General features: G+C 37.7%; 1 protein-coding gene across 2 annotated transcripts in view; it reads right to left on the minus strand.

Annotated features, from left to right (window-relative positions):
• ptk2bb (protein tyrosine kinase 2 beta, b) overlaps positions 1-22,765 on the minus strand; it is a 43,963-nt gene that overhangs the window by 12,509 nt on the left and 8,689 nt on the right. The window contains exons 3-19 of one of the 2 annotated variants that reach the window (XM_060917670.1): positions 22,290-22,468; positions 21,796-21,883; positions 16,192-16,271; positions 15,974-16,036; positions 14,834-14,888; positions 13,051-13,191; positions 12,787-12,861; positions 10,510-10,611; positions 10,302-10,419; positions 9,297-9,336; positions 9,019-9,065; positions 8,863-8,910; positions 8,636-8,730; positions 8,413-8,494; positions 8,104-8,204; positions 4,201-4,316; positions 4,002-4,102 (exon numbers count right to left, since the gene is read on the minus strand). In XM_060917670.1, the coding sequence (XP_060773653.1) occupies positions 4,002-4,102; positions 4,201-4,316; positions 8,104-8,204; positions 8,413-8,494; positions 8,636-8,730; positions 8,863-8,910; positions 9,019-9,065; positions 9,297-9,336; positions 10,302-10,419; positions 10,510-10,611; positions 12,787-12,861; positions 13,051-13,191; positions 14,834-14,888; positions 15,974-16,036; positions 16,192-16,271; positions 21,796-21,883; positions 22,290-22,468 (1,531 nt within the window). Of the gene's footprint in view, positions 1-4,001; positions 4,103-4,200; positions 4,317-8,103; positions 8,205-8,412; positions 8,495-8,635; positions 8,734-8,862; positions 8,911-9,018; positions 9,066-9,296; positions 9,337-10,301; positions 10,420-10,509; positions 10,612-12,786; positions 12,862-13,050; positions 13,192-14,833; positions 14,889-15,973; positions 16,037-16,191; positions 16,272-21,795; positions 21,884-22,289; positions 22,469-22,765 lie in introns of both variants that reach the window. The other variant, XM_060917669.1, reaches the window with a different exon arrangement.

Genomic DNA, 22,765 nt, shown 5'->3' on the forward strand with positions numbered 1-22,765 from the left:
GGTGGCTTTCTCCTTGCAACCCTGCCATGCACACCATTGTTGTTTAGTGTTCTCCTGATGGTGGACTCATGAACATTAACATTAGCCAATGGGAGAGAGGCCTTCAGTTGCTTAGAAGTTACCCTGGGGTACTTTGTGACCTCACTGACTATTGTGATACTACTGCCTTGCTCTTGGAGTGATCTTTGTTGGTCGACCACTCTTGGGGAGGGTAACAATGGTCTTGAATTTCCTCCATTTGTACACAATCTGTCTGACTGTGGATTGGTGGAGTCCAAACTCTTTAGAGATGGTTTTGTAACTTTTTCCAGCCTGATCAGCATCAACAATGCTTTTTCTGAGATCCTCAGAAATCTCCTTTGTTCGTGCCATGATACACTTCCACAAACATGTGTTGTGAAGATCAGACTTTGATAGATCCCTGTTCTTTAAATAAAACAGGGTGCCAACTCACACCTGATTTGCCACTCACAGATATGTAATGACCAACTCATGACCATGAAGCCTGCATTATTTCACAATATGAACTGACTGCCTGCAAGGGATACTGGGAACCTTTCCGATTTCTGTCAGATTTAGCCACTGATAAGGTCCCCAAGTCCCCAAAGCTCTGCTCAAAACCCTTCTCTACAAAACATTCATGTACACATTGTTTTGGTATCATGATGCCATTACAATTCAGGGAGTGTCCGTGTGAGTATTCTTTTGTTCCATGTAAGCAGTTATGGACCTGATTCAGGAACAATAAAGTAATTCTATACTTGTAGAATTAGCTGAGTGTGCAACTGAAAAAAATCTGCGCTCACAGCACTACTTCTGTAAGCTATATGCAACCAAATAACAAAGTGAAACACTGGCATACATCAAGTGTCATGTTTCTCCCATGTTAAAATTACTGCAGGAGAGCAAATTACACAAAAACCTCCTTCTAAGCAAAACAATTATATAACAAGCAGCTAAGCAAATCTTGACATAAGCTTTCAAACCTTTCACATACAATAACAACTGTAATCTTTGGTTTATCTCCGATTCCTTGTTCATTTACTGCCTACGCTTATATACTCTGCCAATCATGTACAAAATAGACAAGCAGGAAGATCCACCTCCAGAGAAGTTTCTTGATCAGTTTACATACTCGGATGTGCTGAAATCACATTAGTGATATCAACATGATGCAGCCTCAGAATGCACCTGCAATGTATCTGACATTAATGTTCATTTTACTCAGGATGTAGCTCATCGCTCAAACTGCCTGGCATGGTATCCGGTAATTTAGCACAAATCTAAAGTCTATTAGCACAACTCTGGATTATGGTCACAATAATAATAATAATAATAATAAAAATAATAATAAAATACTCATCCTGATATAGGAAGGGGTTTATTATGATTGCTTAGGGACTGGAAGTCGTAATTTCTGCTGCTGTGCATGTTAAGGATCAGTTGTTGATCCCTGAAACATGGACTGAAAATCTGATTCTTTGGTGTCTTTGGATATTTGTAGTTAAAGGAGAACTGAAGTCATTTTTAAACTTGCTTTATTTCTTAATTAACATGTTATTCAATTACATTTTCAGTTTTAGTAACCTTATATCGTGACTCGTATTGGCAACTAGTTCCAATTAAATATTATACTTATTGGCCTATTCGGTTTTTAGCCATGTTGAATTTAGTTTGTTTGGACCATGGCAGGCGTCGCTTATCCACGCGATCTTCACGAGACTTGTGCGAGACTTTGAAACGTAAAGTGTCAGCCAGGTGTCAGTGTCAGCATTTTGGAAACTGTTTTCCAAATGAAATATTGCACAAAAACGAGTTTAAATGACGATTACTGCATACTTTTTTCAAACTTTCCTGATTGCTGTCAAAACAAACAAAACTTCCGGCTTGATTACATCAGCATTCGAAAGAGGGCGCATGCGTCTTTTGACAACGTTGGCAGATGTTGGTCATTTTGATTTCCGCTGTACGTTTTACTTCCGTCCTACGATGTCTCGCACAGGTCTCAACGAATCTCGTTTACGGCCATTGCTTTGACATATGGACTGATATATTCCATAGCATATTTCAAACACTCATAACTTGCTATTGCAGTGACAAAATAGCTATAAAAATGCATTCCTATTTTTAATAAAATGAAATAAATAGAATTTTGATAATAAAAAATTTGCCTTCAGTTCTCCTTTAAGCCATAACAAACCTTTTAACTGTGAGCGCCTTTATCGATATGATCAGAAGTGACTGAAGTTAACACAAATTCAACTGACTGTCAATAATTACGCATTTGCCCAATTAATTAACAGGGGGATTATGTCTCTTGCCCTGCTTGACAACATGTGTTTTGCCATTACTGTTTTCATATGTAGCTACAAAGTCTTTAACCGAAAAAAGACCAATCTCAATGAGAAAAATGAGAATCATGTCTCCTTATTAACCAACATTTGCAATATGTAAACAAATGAAAGAAATTTCCACTAAAGTATCCTAGAATGAATGGCAATTACATAAAAGTGCAATATAAACGTTCAGGATATGACAAAACAACCAAAATTAATATATCATTTTTTTATAATAAGGCAAACGGGAAGCAAGAAGAAGATGAAGAGATTACACTAAGATGTAAGGGCTGCTTGATCATCAGACAAATCTCTGCACAGATTACAGACAATTCGCACAAGTCGATCAGATCAAGAACAGCTTGCACTTTATTTGAATAATAATAAAGTCTATTGTGTTTTTGCGTCGTTCTTTAAACCTTTCGCTGAAATAACAATGGGATAGATGGCAAAAATTTTCACTTCTCTAATCCTATTGTTTTCTTTTAATTGAGCACTCGGTGAACAGAAATGGATGTATATACTATGATATCCACCGTAGTGTGGAACTGCATCTATAGCCATGGTCAATGCATGTCTTTAAACATGATCAGTAAGTATTCATAATAAAGATTAAGTGTTCTTGGATCTTGTGCTAAAGAACTTAGAGCAGGGGTGTCCAAACTGATCCATAAAGGGCCGTGTGGCTGCAGGTTTTCATTCCAGCCATGCAGCAGCACACCTGATTTGGCTTATTCAATCAACTGACACACCCACCCTTTAATCAAGGGTGGGTGTGGCTGCAAGTATTTGACTGTGTGAAGACAGTTCAGTTGATTGAATGAGCCAAGTCAGGTGTGCTGCTGCATGGCTGGAATGAAAACCTGCAGCCACACGGCCCTTTATGGATCAGTTTGGACACCACGGCCTTAGAGTTATGCAAAGAGACTTTAGAACTTGCGCTAAAAGACTTTTGTGCTAAATAACCGTAAACCCCTGGGACTGCTTACTAAAGTTATGCAAATGCATGACCTTAGAGCCGTCAAAATGCTCAGAACTAAATAGAAAATGCAACGAAATGCAAGTTCTATTAGTACAATATAAATGTGATAAATAATGACATAGTGTGGAAGGCAAAAATGAAACGACTCCTGTGTATAGTGACATAATCAGTAAAATAAAATAATGCATGGTTTTCCTTTGAATAAGGAATTGAGGTTTAGATTCTAGTGAATCACATTTACTCCATCGCTGTTGAACATTAATGTAAATGACGAGCGTTTTTGAAGATATTAAGTCCCACATGCAATTATCATATACCGTACATAGTCATGAGATTTTCTAATGAAACTGATAATATCAAGGACTAAAGCATTCACCATAACAGAGTTACACAAATGTGTGTCATAGTTAAACCTCATTTGGGTATACACAACACCACCTCCGGAAAAATAAATAAATAAATAGATTTTTTTTTAAAAAGCCATATTTTAAATAAAAGGCAGGGATAATAAATGAATGAATATGATTATACAGTCACTCCATCCTGGTAATTGATGCCACACTACATGGCTATTGAGCTTGTCATCATTAATATTCTGGTGGCGGTTGCTTGACTAAGATAGAGCAGCTGTGGTGCTTTGAACGGCCCGGTGCTTTTGTGTCTACAAATCATCTGAGGTTTACCTTTGTAATATTCCTCGTTCTCTATGTATCTGGACAGGCCAAAGTCACCCAGCTTCACACACTCTGGTGAGGCAACAAGCACATTTCTCACGGCGATGTCTCTGTCACACATGCAGAAGTTAGTGGAAATATGTTCTTTATCTTTTATGTTAAATATGCAGAGAAAGAGCAGAGGTTCAAAGGATTCAGATAAGCATACCTGTGGACCATTTTCTTTCCCTCTAAGTAAACCAGAGCTTTGCAAATTTGCAGGCTAAACAGGACTAGTGTGACGTTGATCAAAGTGTTCTGGTTTTTGGTCAAGTAGTCTCCAAGCTGAAAGTAAAACAAATGCAACATTTAAAGGAGAACTGAAGGCAAATTTTTTTATCATCAAAATTCCATTTATCTCATCTCATCTCTAGCCGCTTTATCCTGTTCTACAGGGTCGCAGGCAAGCTGGAGCCTATCCCAGCTGACTACGGGCGAAAGGCGGGGTACACCCTGGACAAGTCGCCAGGTCATCACAGAATGTAAAATTCTGTTTAATCCTATTTCTCACCAAAGCAGCTGATATCCAGCAAAAACAGATAAAATAGACTAAGGGACATATTCATTAGATGTCTTGATGACTTTGTTGACCTTTTTTAATGAACATCATTCAAGCAAAACTACTGCAAACTGCTGTTTGATATGTAAATTACCACCCACAAATAAGCATTTCAAATCTAACATCAACCCCTGCTGTCTACACATCTGCATCATAGTAACTTACTTTTGTATAATTTTGCTTGAAAATATACAACCCCAATTCCAAAATAGTTGGGACACTGTCAAAACATCAATAAAAACAGAATGTGAAGATTTGTAAATCATGGAAACCCTATATTTCATTGACAATAGTACAAAGACAACACACCATGTTGAAACTGAGAATTTTTCATTTTGAATTTGATGTCAGCAACACATTTCAGAAAAGTTGGGACAGGGGCAACAAAAGACTGAAAAAGTTGTGTAATGAGATATATATATATATATATATATATATATATATATATATATATATATATATATATATATATATATAGATATATATATATATATATATATATATATATATATATATATATTTGGTTAACTGGCAACAGGTCAGTAACATGATTGGGCATAAAAAGAGCATCCCAGAGAGGCGGAGTCTCTCAAAAGTAATGATGGGGAGGGGTTCATTGCTCCGTGAAAGACTGCATGGGCAAACAGTGCAACAATTTAATAATAACGTTCCTCAATGTAAAACTGCAAAGAATTTGGGGATCACACAATACATAATATCATTAAAAGATTCAGAGAATCTGGAGAAATCTCTGTATGCAAGAGACAAAGCTGAAAACTGACATTGGATGCCTGTCATCTTCAGACCCTCAGGTGACACTGCATTAAAAGCAGACACATGTCTGTCGTGGAAATCACTGTATAAGCTCAGGAACACTTCAGAAAACCATCGTCTGTGAAAACAGTTCATTACTGTATCCAAGTTAAAACCATATATAAATAATATCCACAAACACCGCCACCTTCTCTGGGTCCAAGCTCTTTTTCGATGGACTGAGGTGAAGTGGGAAATTGTCCCGAGGTCTGACGAATCGAAAGTAGAAATTCTTTTTCGAAATCATGGACACCACATCCTCCAGGTGAAAGAGGAGTGGGACCATCTGGCTTGTTGTCAGTGCACAGTTCAAAAGCCAGCATCTGTGATGGTATGAGGGTGCATTAGTGCACATGACATGGGTAGCTTGTACATCTGGGAAGGCATCATTAATGCTGAAATGATATATACACGTTTCAGAGCAATATGCTGCCATCCAAATAAAATCTTTTTCAGGGAAGGCCTTCCTTCTTTCAGCAAGACAATACCAAGCCACTTTCTGCACATATTAAAACTGCATGGCTCCATAGTAAGAGTCTGGGTGCTAAACTGGCCTGCCTGCAGTCCAGACCTGTCTCCCATTTAAAACATTTGGTGCATTATGAAGCGCAAAATATGACAAAGGAGAACTCAAACTGTTGAGCAACAGAAATTGTATATCAGGCACAAATGGGACAACATTTGTCTTTCAAAATTAGAGCAACTGGTCTCCTCAGTTCCCAAACATTTACAGAGTGTTGTTAAAAGTACAGATGATGCAACATAGTTTTAAACATGCCCCTGTTCCAACTTTTTTAAACATGCTGCTGATATCAAATTCAAAATGAGCATGTATTTTTCAAAAAACAATACAATTTCTCAGTTTCAACATTTGATATGGGGTTGTACTTTATCATTCTAGAAAACATCTACCTTCCCTTTTAATCCTGCTTTGTGTTACTGAAATGTCTAGCATCATTTTTGCATGTGGATGTTTTGCACTTATCCAGTGCAGTTTACAACCTGTCTTACTTTGTGCCTTGCACTTTATGCAGGACTTTTTTCTCCATTCCAGGACTGAAAAGTACATAGTCTTGAAACTACAATTTCCTTCTAACCTGTACTAATATATTGATAGGATGACAATAAAATCTACTTGACTTGTCTTGACTGATGGACAATTTTACTTTAGTCAAGCCATCCTATTCACCCCAATTCTTCACAAGATTTTTCTGCACCTTAAACAGTCAGACTCATTCTGGAGTCTGAAGATCTAGAAGATCTGCTATCGTTGTTGATTTTGATAAAATCCAAAATGATCAAGTCCATTAATGATTAAGACCAAAATGCATACTAGATACCTGAATTACTGTGGACTCATTTTAACACAGGCTACATAAAACTACAGGCCACAGACAATTCATTAGCACTTTCTCTAAATGGTCTATGCTTTAGGAATCACACTGTTGAATTACTTGCATGGTTCTGACCAGGCTTGTAGTACTCGAGTCCAGGACTCAGACTTGAGTCCGACTCATGCCCTAATTTTAAGAACTCTTGAGTTGACTTGGACTTGAGCATTGATGACTCAGACCTGGACTCGTGCATTAATTACATTAGGACTTGTAAATTGGAGACGAGGACTCTGATTTTTTTCTTTATTTTTTGTAACATGCCATAATAATTTGGCATAAGATATTTATGTCTGCATTAATTTTTATACTAATTTCATGCAAGAATGTCACACCTGTGCGCCTTGGCGCGTGCACCAGATAGACTCTCGGGTGCGCGCCGGACAGCGCATGTGCCAAGCAGACTCTCGTGCATGCGCTGTAAACGACTCGCACCTGCACAGGATTAAGATGCAATCAGCACGCCTATATAAAAACTTTAAAAACACACTTACTTTGCGAAATATTGAGTTGCATTGCTGACATGTTACTGAGCCTTATTTCCTTGTTTAGTTTCCTGATCCCTGATTTCCTGTTTCTCGTCTTTGATTCTGCCGAGTCTACGATTGCCTGTTTGTGCCTCGCTCGACCTATTGCCTGTTTCATTGTTTTATGATTTTTCCTGCCGTTCTGGATTGTTTACCTGTCTTCACTTGTATTAATAAACACACCTTCTGCACTTACTCCTCCCCCATCTCTGACAGAATACTTAACACTCCCTGACAAAGAGAATGCACGTTCACGTGTTCATACGTCATGTTCAGGAACAAACTAATGCTAATGCTGCTCAAACAGCCACCGTCAAATGGTGTGGTTGGAGTGTTGTTCTCAAACTCGACTAGGATGAATCATGGACTTGACTCGAAATTTTTTAATGACTTGGACTTGACTCGGACTCGAGGTTTAGTTATTCAACTACAACACAGGTTCTGACCAATATTTTAAAATTGATGCACAGTGTAGACATGTGTCATGTTAAACTTTCATGACAGAATATTTTTAAAAAATCATAAATTCTAACTTTTAAAAATTAATTCATTACTCCTAATATTACTGTATACCAATTCCTGTATTTGGAAATTAATTATTTAGTTCAGAACTCATATAGTGTATCTGAATCCATCTACACTGCTCATCACTTTAAGTAAATGAAATATATCATTATTTGTGGATTTCTTGTAAATTATTTGTGGAATTCATGGTAAAAATGTTTTGTTTTGTTTTTTTATTTTATTGTGTATATGGACTGTGTAACACCTTTGCCACTTACCTCACCATACTGGTAGAGCTCCATGACGATCCACACAGGTTCTTCCTCGATGATACCTATCAGACTCACTATATGAGGGTGGTCCAGCTTTTTCATAAGAGCTACAAGTATTAGAAAAGCCAGAAACATGAATGAGTTCAGTGACAGAACAAAAACCAACACAGTCAACAAACCAGAAGAGCGGTTCATGACTGTGATATGAGGAGAGATGCTCTCTGATTGATATTTGTATATAGCTTTGCTCAATTTCTTTCAGTATTGTTTTTTTTCTTTTGCAAAGTGTATTGATAGAAAACGTCTCATTACTACCTGCTTCACTCATGAATTTATCCATGATATCAGGTGAGCACTCTTTACAGGTCTTTACAGCCACTTTGATCTTCTCACCATTCTAATTCAAATACATAATGTTTCAACTCTTATTTTGTCCAATACATAACTGCAAAATCATTTTTTATGACATTCATTCTTTCAAAAGGCACAAAGATCAAGAAGTATACCATCTAGCACAAGAATCAGATTTGAAATTCACCTCTTTTTTGTAAACTCCTTCATAGACCTCTCCAAAAAAACCTGAACCCAAAATATGTCCCAAGACAATGGATGTCCTCGCAATTCCATATTTCACTGCTAAACGCAAAACAAAGATTTATTAAAGAGTTTATACGTGTCTTTAAAAATGTAATGCAGAACGACAGGAGTATGGTATGAACAAAAATTGTAGCACTCACACACACTAAAATAAAGCACTTTACGCACCAGGAGGTGGAGGTTTTTCATCCAATATTTCACAGTATATATCAGAATCTGAAAAAATGCAGAAACTGATATGAAACCAAAGCTGGGTAGTAAATTTAAAGGATAATTTGTTAAGAATCTGGAAAAGTCTGGAAAAGCAAACACATTAATACTCACTCCTACTGTGCCGTTCAGTCTCTTTCATGGATTCAAGCAACTCTATACTAAAAAATAATGTAGCAAATAATTTAGCGAATTTAGATAATACATACTCTGGAATTCCATCCCAGACCACTTATCTATCAGGGTTGCATGTGAGTTGGAGCTAATCCCAGCTGACTTTGAGTGAGAGGCAGGATACACCCTGGGCCACTCAGCAGTATTCCCCAGTATATTTAAAACCACAGCTGTTTTGAAACAAAAGCATAAAGAAGAAGGTATTCGGTTTTGCTTACCCTGAGGGGATTGCAGGAAGGGCGTTACGGACCTCTGTACCTAAAACAGTTGGGAAAGTCTCAGTTTGCAAAGTTACCTCTAATGACCTATGACTTTATCATATTTTATTGAGAGTTATTCATTAGCATTTAACATAAAATAAGCTGGTGACTGCTGCTATAAATTTGAGCTAAGTTAAGATGAAGGTAAGGGAAGCCCTAATATGAATTAAATCTTAATTCATGAGTTTGGTTCCAAAACACAATAAATGCCAAATTTGAAAAACTGAAACTCCCGCCACCAAACCATCAACAATTATCATATCTTACTTGTACCATATTCCGTTTTCGCCAAAACATGATATTTGCCACTGATTTACACACTGCATTACAGCCTTTCATTCCAAAATGCAACAAGCGTCATCACCGATTTTTCTCAAAACCAGACATATCCATTTGGCCAATCAGAGGCCGCCATTGGCGTGAAGTCTTTTAAGATGGCTGCACCCATGAAGTAGGAAATTGCGTCATCACTTGTCGCGTTTATTGGACAATTTCACGCTGAATTATGAATCATTTTGATAAAATAATCTAAATAAATAAAATAATCTATAAAATAAAATAATCTGTCATGAAAGAACACAGTTAAATGCACTTTAAATAGAAAGGGATATGTAGCATTTTGGGGGAAAATGCCATGGCGTGGATATGTAGCAACTTGGCAAAAAAATAATTACTTGGTTCAGTTAAAAGCTGTTAATTAGTTCTGGATTTCATTTTTGAAGTTTATCATCAAGAATTTAGTCAATAAATTTTAAAACAGGATACAGTGGTTTTCCTTTTATCACTTCCCGTAATCAGAAAAAATGATTTTTCTTGAAACAATGGAATTGGATATGTAGCGTTTTGGAACCAAACTCTTCTTATGCAATTTCACAAACTGGTCATCAATTATTCTTACACAGTTCTCAGGAAATACATAATATTATATGAAACCTAGAAAGATAAATGGAATCTCTGGCTTACTTTTATTGGGCCGAGATATCAATGATGAATCTGTGCTGTTCTCAAGCCTGCAGTAGCCATCAATCAGGTCAGCCATATTCTCTGCCATCGCCAATGTAGGCACATTGACTGAGAGACACTGAGAGGCAAATGGGCACAGTAATCCCGTTACAAGAGAGGCATTTTATAAACTAGATTGTATAGCTTGGCACCACAGTGAGACACTTACCTGTTTGGCTCCCTTGATGTCAATGTCTAACAAAGCTTTACCGTCACTTTGTGCAGTGCACTTAATACTTTGGATCTGTTTAAATTCTGCTAGATATACCATCTGAAAAAAAAAACCACACAATCAAAAATAACTAACAAATGCAACCAACTTTTGTCTTTCGATACCAAAGTCAAGTATAGTATCACAATTCCCACTGCTAAAACAATACTTCTTGTTTTGTTATGTGTTAACAAACTCATTTTAAAGTATGCTACACAAAGTTTAGGCTGCAGACAATTCCTAAGTACTTTCATGAAATAGATGGTGATTTACAGAAGGCACATATAAATTATATGCATGACCTTGACCATCCGAGTCTAATTAGTCTGCTCAATTTGATACATCTGTAAGCATAGTGCAGGCATGTACGGTCCATATAACATTTTCACATCAACATTTCATCATGGTTTATGATATTATACTGTTCATTTAAAAAAAATTATTTGTTCATCTTCAGTAATCACTTTATCCTGGTCAGGGAAGAGACACTGGATGGGACATGAGTCCATTGCAGGGAAACATGCACACACTCATTCACAAACTCATTCATACCTGATGATATAGCATTGCCAATTTTTTTTTTTTTTTGCGGGGGGTCCCCAGTATGGAGGAAGAACATGTGAAACCATGGAGTCCCTGGAACTGTGAGTCAGTAATGCTACCCTCTACACCACCGGACCACCAAATGCAATCATTATTTCTAAAATTACTGGTTTGCACTGTGACAATGCGATGCTGTCTTTAATGGATGAATTTGTTTAACATGCTGACCAAATTTAATGCAGGGATAATGACAATTATGGCATACCCAAGATAATCTTATGCTAAATATCGCAATTTATTCTATCCACGTTCACTGGATATGAGCAATCACATGCTCTGATTGGCTACTCTACTACTAGGCTATCAGCTCATATACTGTGAGTAGAGAAAAATAAAATGGCAGAGCATTCTGCTGAACCAACCGGGGATGAAATAAAAACTCTACTCGAAAACAAAACCCCAAAAATTGTTATCAAGTATTTAAAAGAAACACAAATAGCTAAAAGAATATAGTTTTTTGTTTATCCCAATATCTCCTGTTCCACACTCCAGCCCAGTCAGTGTCAGTAATGCACCTTTAAGTTGGTTTGCCAACCGCCAAAAAACCTTAAGAAAAAGAACAAGAAAACTTAAAAAAAAAAGAAAAAAGCAACAAAATCTCATCTCATCTCATCATCTGTAGCCGCTTTATCCTGTTCTACAGGGTCGCAGGCAAGCTGGAGCCTATCCCAGCTGACTACGGGCGAAAGGTGGGGTGCACCCTGGACAAGTCACCAGGTCATCACAGGGCTGACACATAGACAACCATTCACATTCACACCTACGGTCAATTTAGAGTCACCAGTTAACCTAACCTGCATGTCTTTGGACTGTGGGGGAAACCGGAGCACCCGGAGGAAACCCACGCAGACACAGGGAGAACATGCAAACTCCGCACAGAAAGGCCCTCGCCGGCCACGGGGCTCGAACCCGGACTTTCTCGCTGTGAGGCGACAGCGCTAACCACTACACCACCGTGCCGCCCCGCAACAAAATATGGAATAAAACTATTAGATGGTAAGAACATATCTTTTTTCAATAATTACTATTAACATATTTTTCACAAACTATTACTGTCATTTTGCTGGTTTGTTTACATTCTAAGCGAAAATTATTTTGTCGGACGTTTTGTATAAAGATTTTTATTTATCAAATTTGCAAAAAATAAAAATGCTCTGTTTCTGAAAATCCAGTGAATGTGGGTAGAATAAAACAGTTATTCCACTCAATCTCATTGTATGCACATGGCTTATAGCCAGCTCATGCTACGCGCCTCGTCGGCTATCAACTCATATACGACTCAATTTCATGGAATAACTGTTAAATAGCTTATAACTGATTAATGGCACATATTCACTATAATGTCAACATAGCGACAGGCCATTTAAAAAGTTAAACATATTTAAAATTAAGATTATTTTTTAATAGTTTCGTGCAACACGACTTCCAACAGTAGTTCAGTAATGAATTCCCAATAATTATGATTATTATAAATATTCTCAATTAGTAAAGCATGGCTTTGTTTAATTGTTATTCAAGGCTCCTAAACCTGAAACTCTGTCACAGTGTGTTATGTGTGAAGTTGAAGTTATTTCTGATAAGAAATATTTGACAGGATTTATATTTCAGTGCTTGGTGTTGAAGTTATCTTACCGATGAATCCGTTTGTGCTCGTTGGCAAATACCTCTTGCTCCAATGACTAAATCCACTGATAGACTCCAGCCTTGCTATAGGAAAATGACAGCAACAACATGATCTCTACATCATTCAGACCCATGTAATTCTCAAATGTATATAAATTAATTAACTGTGAAGAACTAATCAATCAATCAATCAATCAATCAATCAATCAATCAATCAATCAATCAATCAATCAGTCAATAAGTCAATTAAGTGGTTGGTTGTTTAGAACTCACCACTAGTTCACAAGGGAAAACCTCTTCATTAAAGTTAATGAATTCACCAAAGGTCTTAAAGAACTTGACCATGCACTCTTCCTCTCTGAGTGTGCCATATTGCTGAAACGTCTGCTGGATCAGCTTCTTGAGCTGCTTCGGCTGACAACGACAAAAACAACAAAGCTCTCCATTCAGTCCAGCAGAGCTACAGAAACCTAATAACTGCTGATGTTATAGGCACATTATATGGCTAAAAGTACATATATGGACAACTGACCACTACACCCATATGTCCTTTCTGAACATCCCATTCCAGGTTTATTCCCCCTCTGCTGTTATAATAACCTCCACTCTCCTGGAAAGGCTTTCCACTAGATTTTAGGGTGTGGCTATGAGGATTTGTGTTCATTCTGCCACAAGAGCATTAATGAGATCAGGCACTGATGTTGGAAGAGGAGACCTGGGGTGCAGTCAGCATTCCACTTCATCACAAAGGTTTTCAGTGGGGTTTTGATCATAGGGTCAAACCTTAGACACTTGAACACACCAAGATGATGTACTTTAAATTTGGTCTTATTCGGGCATTTATGGTTCATCAGTTTAGTGTCTGCCTAAATATTAACAGGGGATACTATCGGTCCTTAAAGGAGAACAGAAGTCATTTTTAAACTTGCTTTATTTCTTAATTAATGTGTTATTCAATTACGTTTTTGGCTGTAGTAACCTTACAGTACATCGTGACTCGTATTGGCAACTAATTGCAATTAAATATTATACTTATCGGCCTATTTGGTTTTTAGCCATGTTGAATATAGTTTGTTGGTCCACGGCAGGCATCACTTATCCGCGCAATCTTCATGAGACTTGTGCGAGACTTCGAAACATGGAGTTTCAGCCAGGTGTCAGTGCCGCCATTTTGAAAACTGTTTTCCAAACGAGATATTGCACAAAAATGAGTTTAAATGATGATTACTGCCTACTTTTTTCAAACTTTCCTGATTGCTATCAAAACAAATAAAACTTCCGGCTTGATTACATCAGCATTCGAAAGAGGGCGCACGCATCTTTTGACAACATTGGCAGACTGCTGGTCACTTTGGTCACATGGAAGCTGTACGTTTCACTTCCGTCCTACGATGTCTCGCACAGGTCTCAACGAATCTCGTTTACGGCCATTGCTTTGACATATGGACTGATATATTCCCATCTCATTATCTCTAGCCGCTTTATCCTTCTACAGGGTCACAGGCAAGCTGCAGCCTATCCCAGCTGACTACGGGCGAAAGGCGGGGTACACCCTGGACAAGTCGCCAGGTCATCACAGGGCTGACACATAGACACAGACAACCATTCACACTCACATTCACACCTACAGTCAATTTAGAGTCACCAGTTAACCTAACCTGCATGTCTTTGGACTGTGGGGGAAACCGGAGCACCCGGAGGAAACCCATGCAGACACGGGGAGAACATGCAAACTCCACACAGAAAGGCCCTCGCCGGCCACGGGGCTCGAACCCGGACCTTCTTGCTGTGAGGTGACAGCGCTAACCACTACACCACCGTGCCGTCCGGACTGATATATTGCATAGCATATTTCAAACACTCATAACTTGCTATAGCAGTGACAAAATAGCTATCAAAAATGCATTCCTATATTTAATAAAATGAGAGAAATAGAATTTTGATAATAAAAAAACTGCCTTCAGTTCTCCTTTAAACTGGTATGATAGCAAACCTTTACTCAATTGCACTCTTACCTTAATATAAAGAAACTTAGATTAATATCCAATATGCTTACCTTCATACTGTCAATCAGTCTCTGTGGGAAAAAAAGGTCAAGCCCAACTTCCTTCCTGGAAGAAAGCATAAAACAGTTTGGGTGTTGCTAAAGTACTATACATTGATACTACATGTGGTGTGATTATTCTGTGTTCTGTGTAAAAACACATACCACAGTGCTGTTGTATGCTCAATTTTCTATAACACCATACCTCGGACAGTTCGAGCTACCAGGTTTTGGATATTAATGCAGTCATTCTAAAGGTGGAGATATAGGTAGTTGCTTTTTAACCAAGCATTCGCGTTGACAGCCCACTGCGTCGTGAACATAACTGTTCACATACTTGCTTATGTACTATATGTGTTACTGGAGGATTTCATGAGTGGGCACACTAGAGAGCTCAAACCTCGTATAGAACTTCATATAGAATGGATATGCATGATGTAAGCTGACCCTGTCACATCACAGCCCCATACTGCCCCTACTGTTCATGTGCGTATTGCATCTTGTGGCTGTGTAGTGTTAATTTCTGAGGACATGTACAACCGACACACCAAACAGATGCAGGATACAAAAGGCAGCCATTATGCACACACGAAAGTGGAGTTAAAAGCAACTATCTCTCTGCCGTAATGTGTTATTGTTTCTATAGTTATAACTTAAACATGGATTTGCATGGTAGACACTCAACATAAACAGATTAAAAACATCTGTAATCGTTGACATGGTGAACTTTCTGATGAGCTGAATTTTTTTTTTTTAGCATTTTTGGACAGTCAGAGTTAAAACTGTTACTTTTCAGATACAAACTGTTCAGGCTTTGTGATTTGTAGTTTGTCATCAGCATGACAAGCTGCATATTTTGTCTTACTCATTTCAAAAAAAGAAAGAAGACAGACTGGTAAGGGAATCACTGTTTATAGCTGTTATAATATGTAATAATACGAATTAACTTGTTTCCCGGATGTTGCACATCATTAAATGTAACTGAAAACACATAGAATGTATGAAGTGTTCATTTGTTCTTAATTAACATGTTAGCTTTGGCAAACTCACTGTAGTATAACAGGAATAAAACACTTTCAAATGTGTTGGCATGGAAAAATAATCAATATTGTTGAGTAAGGATTTCAAAGGCTTGAATGATTTATGACTTACTCTAACAATTCAAAATTGGACTTCTTCTCAAGGCCTTTGGCATTCATGTCTTTGTAAAATCTCCTGCCAGGAAGATAAAAAACACAAATCAGCCATAACGGAGAAAATAAAATCACATTTTTTGTCAGAAATTTCTAGACTAATAATCAGTTTATTACAGAATAATTGTGCATATAACTATTTTACAAAAATTGCTTAAGCGTCATTATTAGTCCTACCTGATCTCCAGACAACCCAACTGCAATGCCATGCCATTACTGACTTTACTAGAATACTGCTGCATGTAGTCATTGCGAACCTGTGCCACACAAAGTAACAATATGTTATATTTAACAGTTATTTGCTGGAGGTGAAGTGAATAACGCTGATTATTCTATCCACATTCACTGGATATGAGCAATCGCACGCTCTGATTGGCTACTCTATTACTAGGATATCAGCTCATATACCGTGAGTAGAGAAAAACAAAATGGTGGAGCGCATCAAGTCAGATATATCAATTTATCAAGTATTTAAAAGAAACAGAAATAGCTAAATAAAAGAACATAGCCCCCCCCCCCCCAAAATCGCCTGTTCCACACTCCAGCCCAGTTGGTGGCAGTAATGCACCTTTAAGTTGGTTAAGAAAAGAAAATGGCGGCGCGTATTACTGAACCAACCGAGGATGAAATAAAAACTCTACTCGCAAACAAAACTCCCAAAAATGCAAAAAAAAAAAAAGGAACAAAACATGGACGTCGTTAGGTCCATTTTAGGGGGGCTTAAGCCCCCCTAAAATGTTCCCAAGCCCCCCTATAATTTTCAGTGCTTTAGTGCAGACTTGCACATAACACAAACCAGCAAGAAAACGAGTCAAACAATAATATGTCTACAAGTTCTAGCTACGACACAAATAAAATTATTGTTATGTTTCCCAGCATAGCCAGGTAAGCAGGCATGCGTGGTTCAGGCGGGAACTGTATGCTATTAGGCCTACTTGCTGTAAGGTTACGTTCCTGAGGCCGGCAGAGTTGTTAAGAGAAGAAGAGGACTTAATTCGCAGTGAATGATACAGTGAACAAGAGATTGTAAGTTGATGTCAGTCATTGTTAATTGCTTAACGTTACCTATGTTTATCTAAGGGGAAGAAAATGTGATGTTGTAGGCTACTTGTCCCTTTTAACATTATGGCAGCTAAATTAAACTTTATGGAAAATGTTAGCCAATATTAGCGTGAACAGTTAAACTTGACAGTTTTCTATATTCTGTCCCATCTGTGTATTGGTATGTTCTTCAACTATTGCGAGTGAAAACTAAATGCCATTAGTAGCAATAGTTATGGCGAGAGAAGATTTAATGTGTCCTTTCAATTCATTGGCTAGATGGATATACGACGATTTTTTAAGAGAGTGAGTGAGGAACAGGAGAGTGACAAGGGAGCTGATGCTGAAGAGGTCTGTGTGATCGAGGTCAGTAAATGTCAACAGAGAAAACAGGGCCGAGTTCAACCAATGCACCGTTTTGAGACGGTTTAGCTATGGTTTGATCTCGGTTTGATTGAACGAGGTAGCCTATTTGGCCGCAACGTAGTAGCCCACAACGCTTTCCTCAAGTTAAAGCTGACAACGCGTTGCATAAGAATGGAAACTGTAGGAAAACATTTTAAAACATTGTGACCGCATTGGCCTTTGCAATAGGCTTCTGAGTTTGTTTTCTTTCGTTTGGTGGGTGCGTCAGAAGTCACCATATCAGCACTAATGTGCAGGCTATCAAAAACCCACCAAATTAAAAAGAAAAAAAGACAACATGCACAGTAGGCTATCCACCTCCAGTTGAATGATATAAGGGTGAAAATAAAGTAATCCCCATATTTATATACCTTAATCAAGCTTGGATAAAAGCAAATGGCAAGTGATGGCCCACTCAGCTGCTCCTGTCTGATCAACGCCTTTAGTGCACCTCTGTTTCTGTTGAATTAACCGTCTTGCATGGCATAAACTAGCCCCTTATTTCATATTCAGTTCACAACAGTGATAAGAATGGATAGTTGACTTTCTGTATTATAACTTCTTCTACTTACGGTAGTTATATACTGTAATTTTGTCTTTAATTGTTGATTTAAAGACATTTCCTCCTCTGTTCTCTAACACAGTGGTTCTCAACCGGGGGGGCGCGCCCCCCTGGTGGGGCGCGGAGGTACTCCAGGGGGGTCGCGAGTAGGCTTCATGTATGGAGGAAAAAAAAAATCTGGGGCTAACAGGCTATAGTAGCTAAGCAGATGCAACACATTTACCCATGTCAAAATGCAGGACATTGGACTATTACATACAAATCAATACTATTATAAAATCTATCAACAATCTATCATAAAATCTTGTGTGTGTGGCCGCATCAGTCGGGGGAACTGTGATATGTTCCCAAGCCTTGCAGACTTTATCAGTAATGCAGGCACTTCCCACGATTTCTCATCTGTCTTTCAAGCAGCGTCAGAGCACCTGTCGGTAATGAGAAAACAGTTTGCGGCATACTTCACAGAGGATTATCGCTCTTTTGCGTGGGTTCAAGATCCATTTGTGTGTACTGCTGACGAACTTCCAGTTGACATGCAGGAACAGCTTATTGAGCTGAAGAGTGACAGTAGACTTAAGGCAGTCTTCACCTCATGCCCTCTTTCGACATTCTGGGCAGCATTGATGCAGGAGTACCCGCAACTGTGTGACGTAGCCTTGAAACTGCTCATCCCATTCGCATCGACCTACTTGTGTGAGGCAGGATTTTCAAAAATGACTGCGCTCAAAACGAAATATCGCAATCGTGCGCAAATTGAGGATGACTTGAGACTGTGCTTGTCAAACATTTCGCCAAGAATCGAGGATCTTTGTAAGGCAAAGCAGGCTCAGGTCTCGCATTAACGCAAATGCAGATCACAAAGGCACAGTAAAAAGTAAAACCTAAATTCACGCCTGGTCCCAATTCCCAATGATATCAATAGCCAGCTAATGATAAGCCTAATAAAATACCTAATAAAAACACTAATAATAATAATAATAATAATAATAATAATAATAATGATGCCTATTAATAATAATAGCATAATAATAATAATAATAATAATAATAATAATAATAATAATATCAACAACCAACAACAGCAATAATAATAATAATAATAATAATGCCTGAAAGAACATAAGTCTTGTATTACTGCCAACAGCTTAGTAATGATAATAGGCCATAATAATAATAATAATAATAATTATAATTATAATAATGCCCGAAAGCAGATTAGAAATGTGGTGCTACTGCCAATTATAACAATAGCCTAATAATGATAATAGGCCTATGTATTTCTATGGAATGGATAATGCTACTACTGCTGCTACTGCTACTACTACTACTACTACTACTACTAATAATAATAATAATAATGATGATAATAATAATAATAATAATAATAATAATAATAATAATAATAATAATAATAATAATAATCTAGCCCGGGGCTATCTATCTATCTATCTATCTATCTATCTATCTATCTATCTATCTATCTATCTATCTATCTATCGGTCGATATAAGGTGCTGTAGGTCGGGTGGCGTCACTGCAGGTGAGTGTGTTTGGGGGGGGGGGGGGGATGGGGGCGGGGTGAGAAGAGGGGCCCCCAACTGCAATGAACCAGCTTTGGTGGGGCCCAGGTTGCAAATGGTTGAGAACCCCTGCTCTAACATATCACTGTTACTTACACTAAAACTCTGTTATGTAAGACTCAGTCAGACATACACATTGAGTTTATAAGAATGTAGCTGCGTACTGTGAAATAGTCTCAAGGATGTTCATCTTTCCTGTGATGCTGTTGTACAACTTGACAACTTATATTTTGGGCTAAACTAATTAAGACCAAGTAAGACCTTAGTTTTTTTCTTTGTGTTTTAGCCCATCTCGTAAAGTAGCTCTAGCTAGTACTTAAATAATGAAAGCTGTTTTTGAGATAGGACAGAAATGGTGAGCAAATTTTCTTTCTGAACTTCACTATCCGTTTAAGCTTATTTATTTGTTTGATATCTGCTCTGAAAACTAAGTGTCCCCCAAAGGGTTAAGGTATACTGTATTCTCATTTGGCAGAATAAATGTTTGAGAAACATTCATATTTGTCTGTATTGTCAGATTTCACTAGGATTTTGAACTAAGCTAGTTGTAACTAAACTAATTAAATAAAGCACAACACCATTATGTTGTCTCCTGTTCAGTGCATCAGACTGAAATAAATAGCTTTATTTGGAATATAACCTAATTAATTTTTACCAAATGCATTGATGGAGATATTTGCAAACATCTTTCTTCATAAACATAGCCCCAGCCTCTAATGAACTGATTTAGACTTATTTTGTTAATATAAAGAAGATATCCTGAAGACCGAGGAGAGAAATAGCAGGGTAGAAAAAGAAAGTGATCCAGATAACAGATTCTGATAAATGTTCTTCAAATAATGAATAATTGACAAAGCCTATGTAGGAGCAATAAAAAAAATTTCGGCGCGCGCGCATTACTGAACACACTCCTGGGGCTAAGCTCCCCCATCTTTCAGTCCTAGTGACGTCCATGCAACAAAAGATGGAACAAAAGTATTTGATGGTAAGAACATATTGAAATTATTTTTCAAGAATTATTATAGCATTTTCATGAATTGCTACTGTCATTTTGCTGGTTTGTTTACATTCTAAGCTGAAATGATTTTGTCAGATGTTTTGTATAAAGTTTTTTATTTATCAGGTTTGCAAAAAATAAAAATAAAAAATGCTCTGTTTGTCAAAATCCAGTGAACGTGGATAGAATAAAACAGTTATTCCACTCAATCTCGTCATACATGACTTATAACCAACTCGGTGCTACATGTCTCGTTGGCTATCAGCTCATGTACGACTCGATTTCGTGGAATAACTGTTAAATAATAACCGAGATGAAGTTGAGGTTATGATTCACTGATATTCACTGAGCCTGAGGTGACTAATTGTTTTAGTATAAATACACAGGTTATTATTTAAAAAAATCTTTAAAAATTATTTCAAACTTCAAAAGTGGCATGCAAATGTAATAAAGGTGCACGCAGGGTTGTGTCATTTATCCACACCAACTCACATAAAATACTTTGTTTTGAAATAGATAAAATAAATCACAATTCCACCTTACCTTTGAATAATTTTAGACCAAACTTCGTAGCATCTTTAGTGCTTTTAGGAACAGCATTTTCTTTCATAATTTGTAATTCTTCCTCACTTACGGTGACAAAGTGATTGGCCGCCATTTTGCCGAGTCGCTCAAGGTGATTATTGAGAAATAGTCCAAATTTCACGAGCAATCAGAGTGCGCAATTTTCTATAATCACCTGCATATTTATACTAATAACAATTAATATTAATGAATCAGCCCCAAACAGGAGAAAAACGCGGCACGGTGGTGTAGTGGTTAGCACAGTCGCCTCACAGCAAGAAGGTTCCAGGTTCGAACCCAGCGGCCAGCAAGGGCCTTTCTGTATGGAGTTTGCATGTTCTCCCAGTGTCTGCGTGGGTTTCCTCTGGGTGCTTCGGTTTCCCCCACAATCCAAAGACATGCAGTTAAGTTGATGTGGAGCGGCCTTGGGCTGAGGTGCCCTTGAGCAAGATACCTAACCCCTGACTGCTCCCCGGGTGCTCTGGTGTGGCTGCCCACTGCTCTGAGTGTGTGCGTGTGTTCACTGCTTCAGATGGGCTAAATGCAGAGGATGAATTTCACTGTGCTTGAAGTGTGCATGTGACGAATAATAAAGGTTAAAACATATTAGGCTGTCCTGTATGAGCATGCCAACCTGATGATAGAGATATAACAGTGAAGTTGGGTCATCTTTAAACTTCTCCAAGAAATTAGCTGGTATGTAGCGAATCCTCAGGTCATATCTGAAACACAGGCAGTAGTGTTAGGAAAAGTGATGGCTACAAAACATATATAAACTTACAATTAAATAATTAAAAGATTTACTGTTAATTATATGCATTTTTAATAGTCATTATATATTATTTGGTAACTACTATTAATTAGTCGGTAACTACAGTTAAAGCTGTTGTGAGGTCCTAGAATGTTAAGGGTACTGATGTGCTTAATCACTTTACAGCTATTTAGCTCTGCTTTGTCTTTGTTTTTTTCTGGTTGCTCAGGTTTCATGTTTATTCATCGTGTAAAGCACTTGTAACTGCACATACATGGAATGTGCTACTGAAACTATTATCATTGTGAAAATTATGCCTCATATCTTTCTGGGTTTCAAAAATGATAGTTGTGTATGTGTCGTGCATTGCTCCTCACCTCCACTCTGCCTCCAGATGTAATTTTTCATAGCGCTGCTCCACCTCACTTACAGTCAAATCAGGATGCAGCCAGTGATGCTCTTCAGACTTCAGATGTTTGAGTTTCAAGCCAAAACAACCTGCATTCTGAACATTAGGGCCCAAACGCCCACTGATCAGGATGGACTTGATAATGGCCTGATAATTGAAAGAAGGAGTAATAAGAAATTGGTAACCTAAAGTTAAAAGATACATCAGTAAATAAGCAGGGAACGTTCTCGGCTCTAGATATGCAGGTGCAGACTTGAAAGCGACATATGATTACTCATTTCATGATGTCATTTTTAGACAGCATATTTATTCTGTCTTAAACTGGAATTCCTTAATGTGCGCTTACATTATTCAAAATCTGAATTTCAGGGTAGTTACATCATCAGACTAGCAAAAATATGTTATGATTACATAAAAAAATCCTGCACTAATAAGTATGATACA

The sequence above is a fragment of the Neoarius graeffei genome, chromosome 3 (genome assembly GCF_027579695.1).
Source record: "Neoarius graeffei isolate fNeoGra1 chromosome 3, fNeoGra1.pri, whole genome shotgun sequence".
NCBI lineage: Eukaryota > Metazoa > Chordata > Actinopteri > Siluriformes > Ariidae > Neoarius > Neoarius graeffei.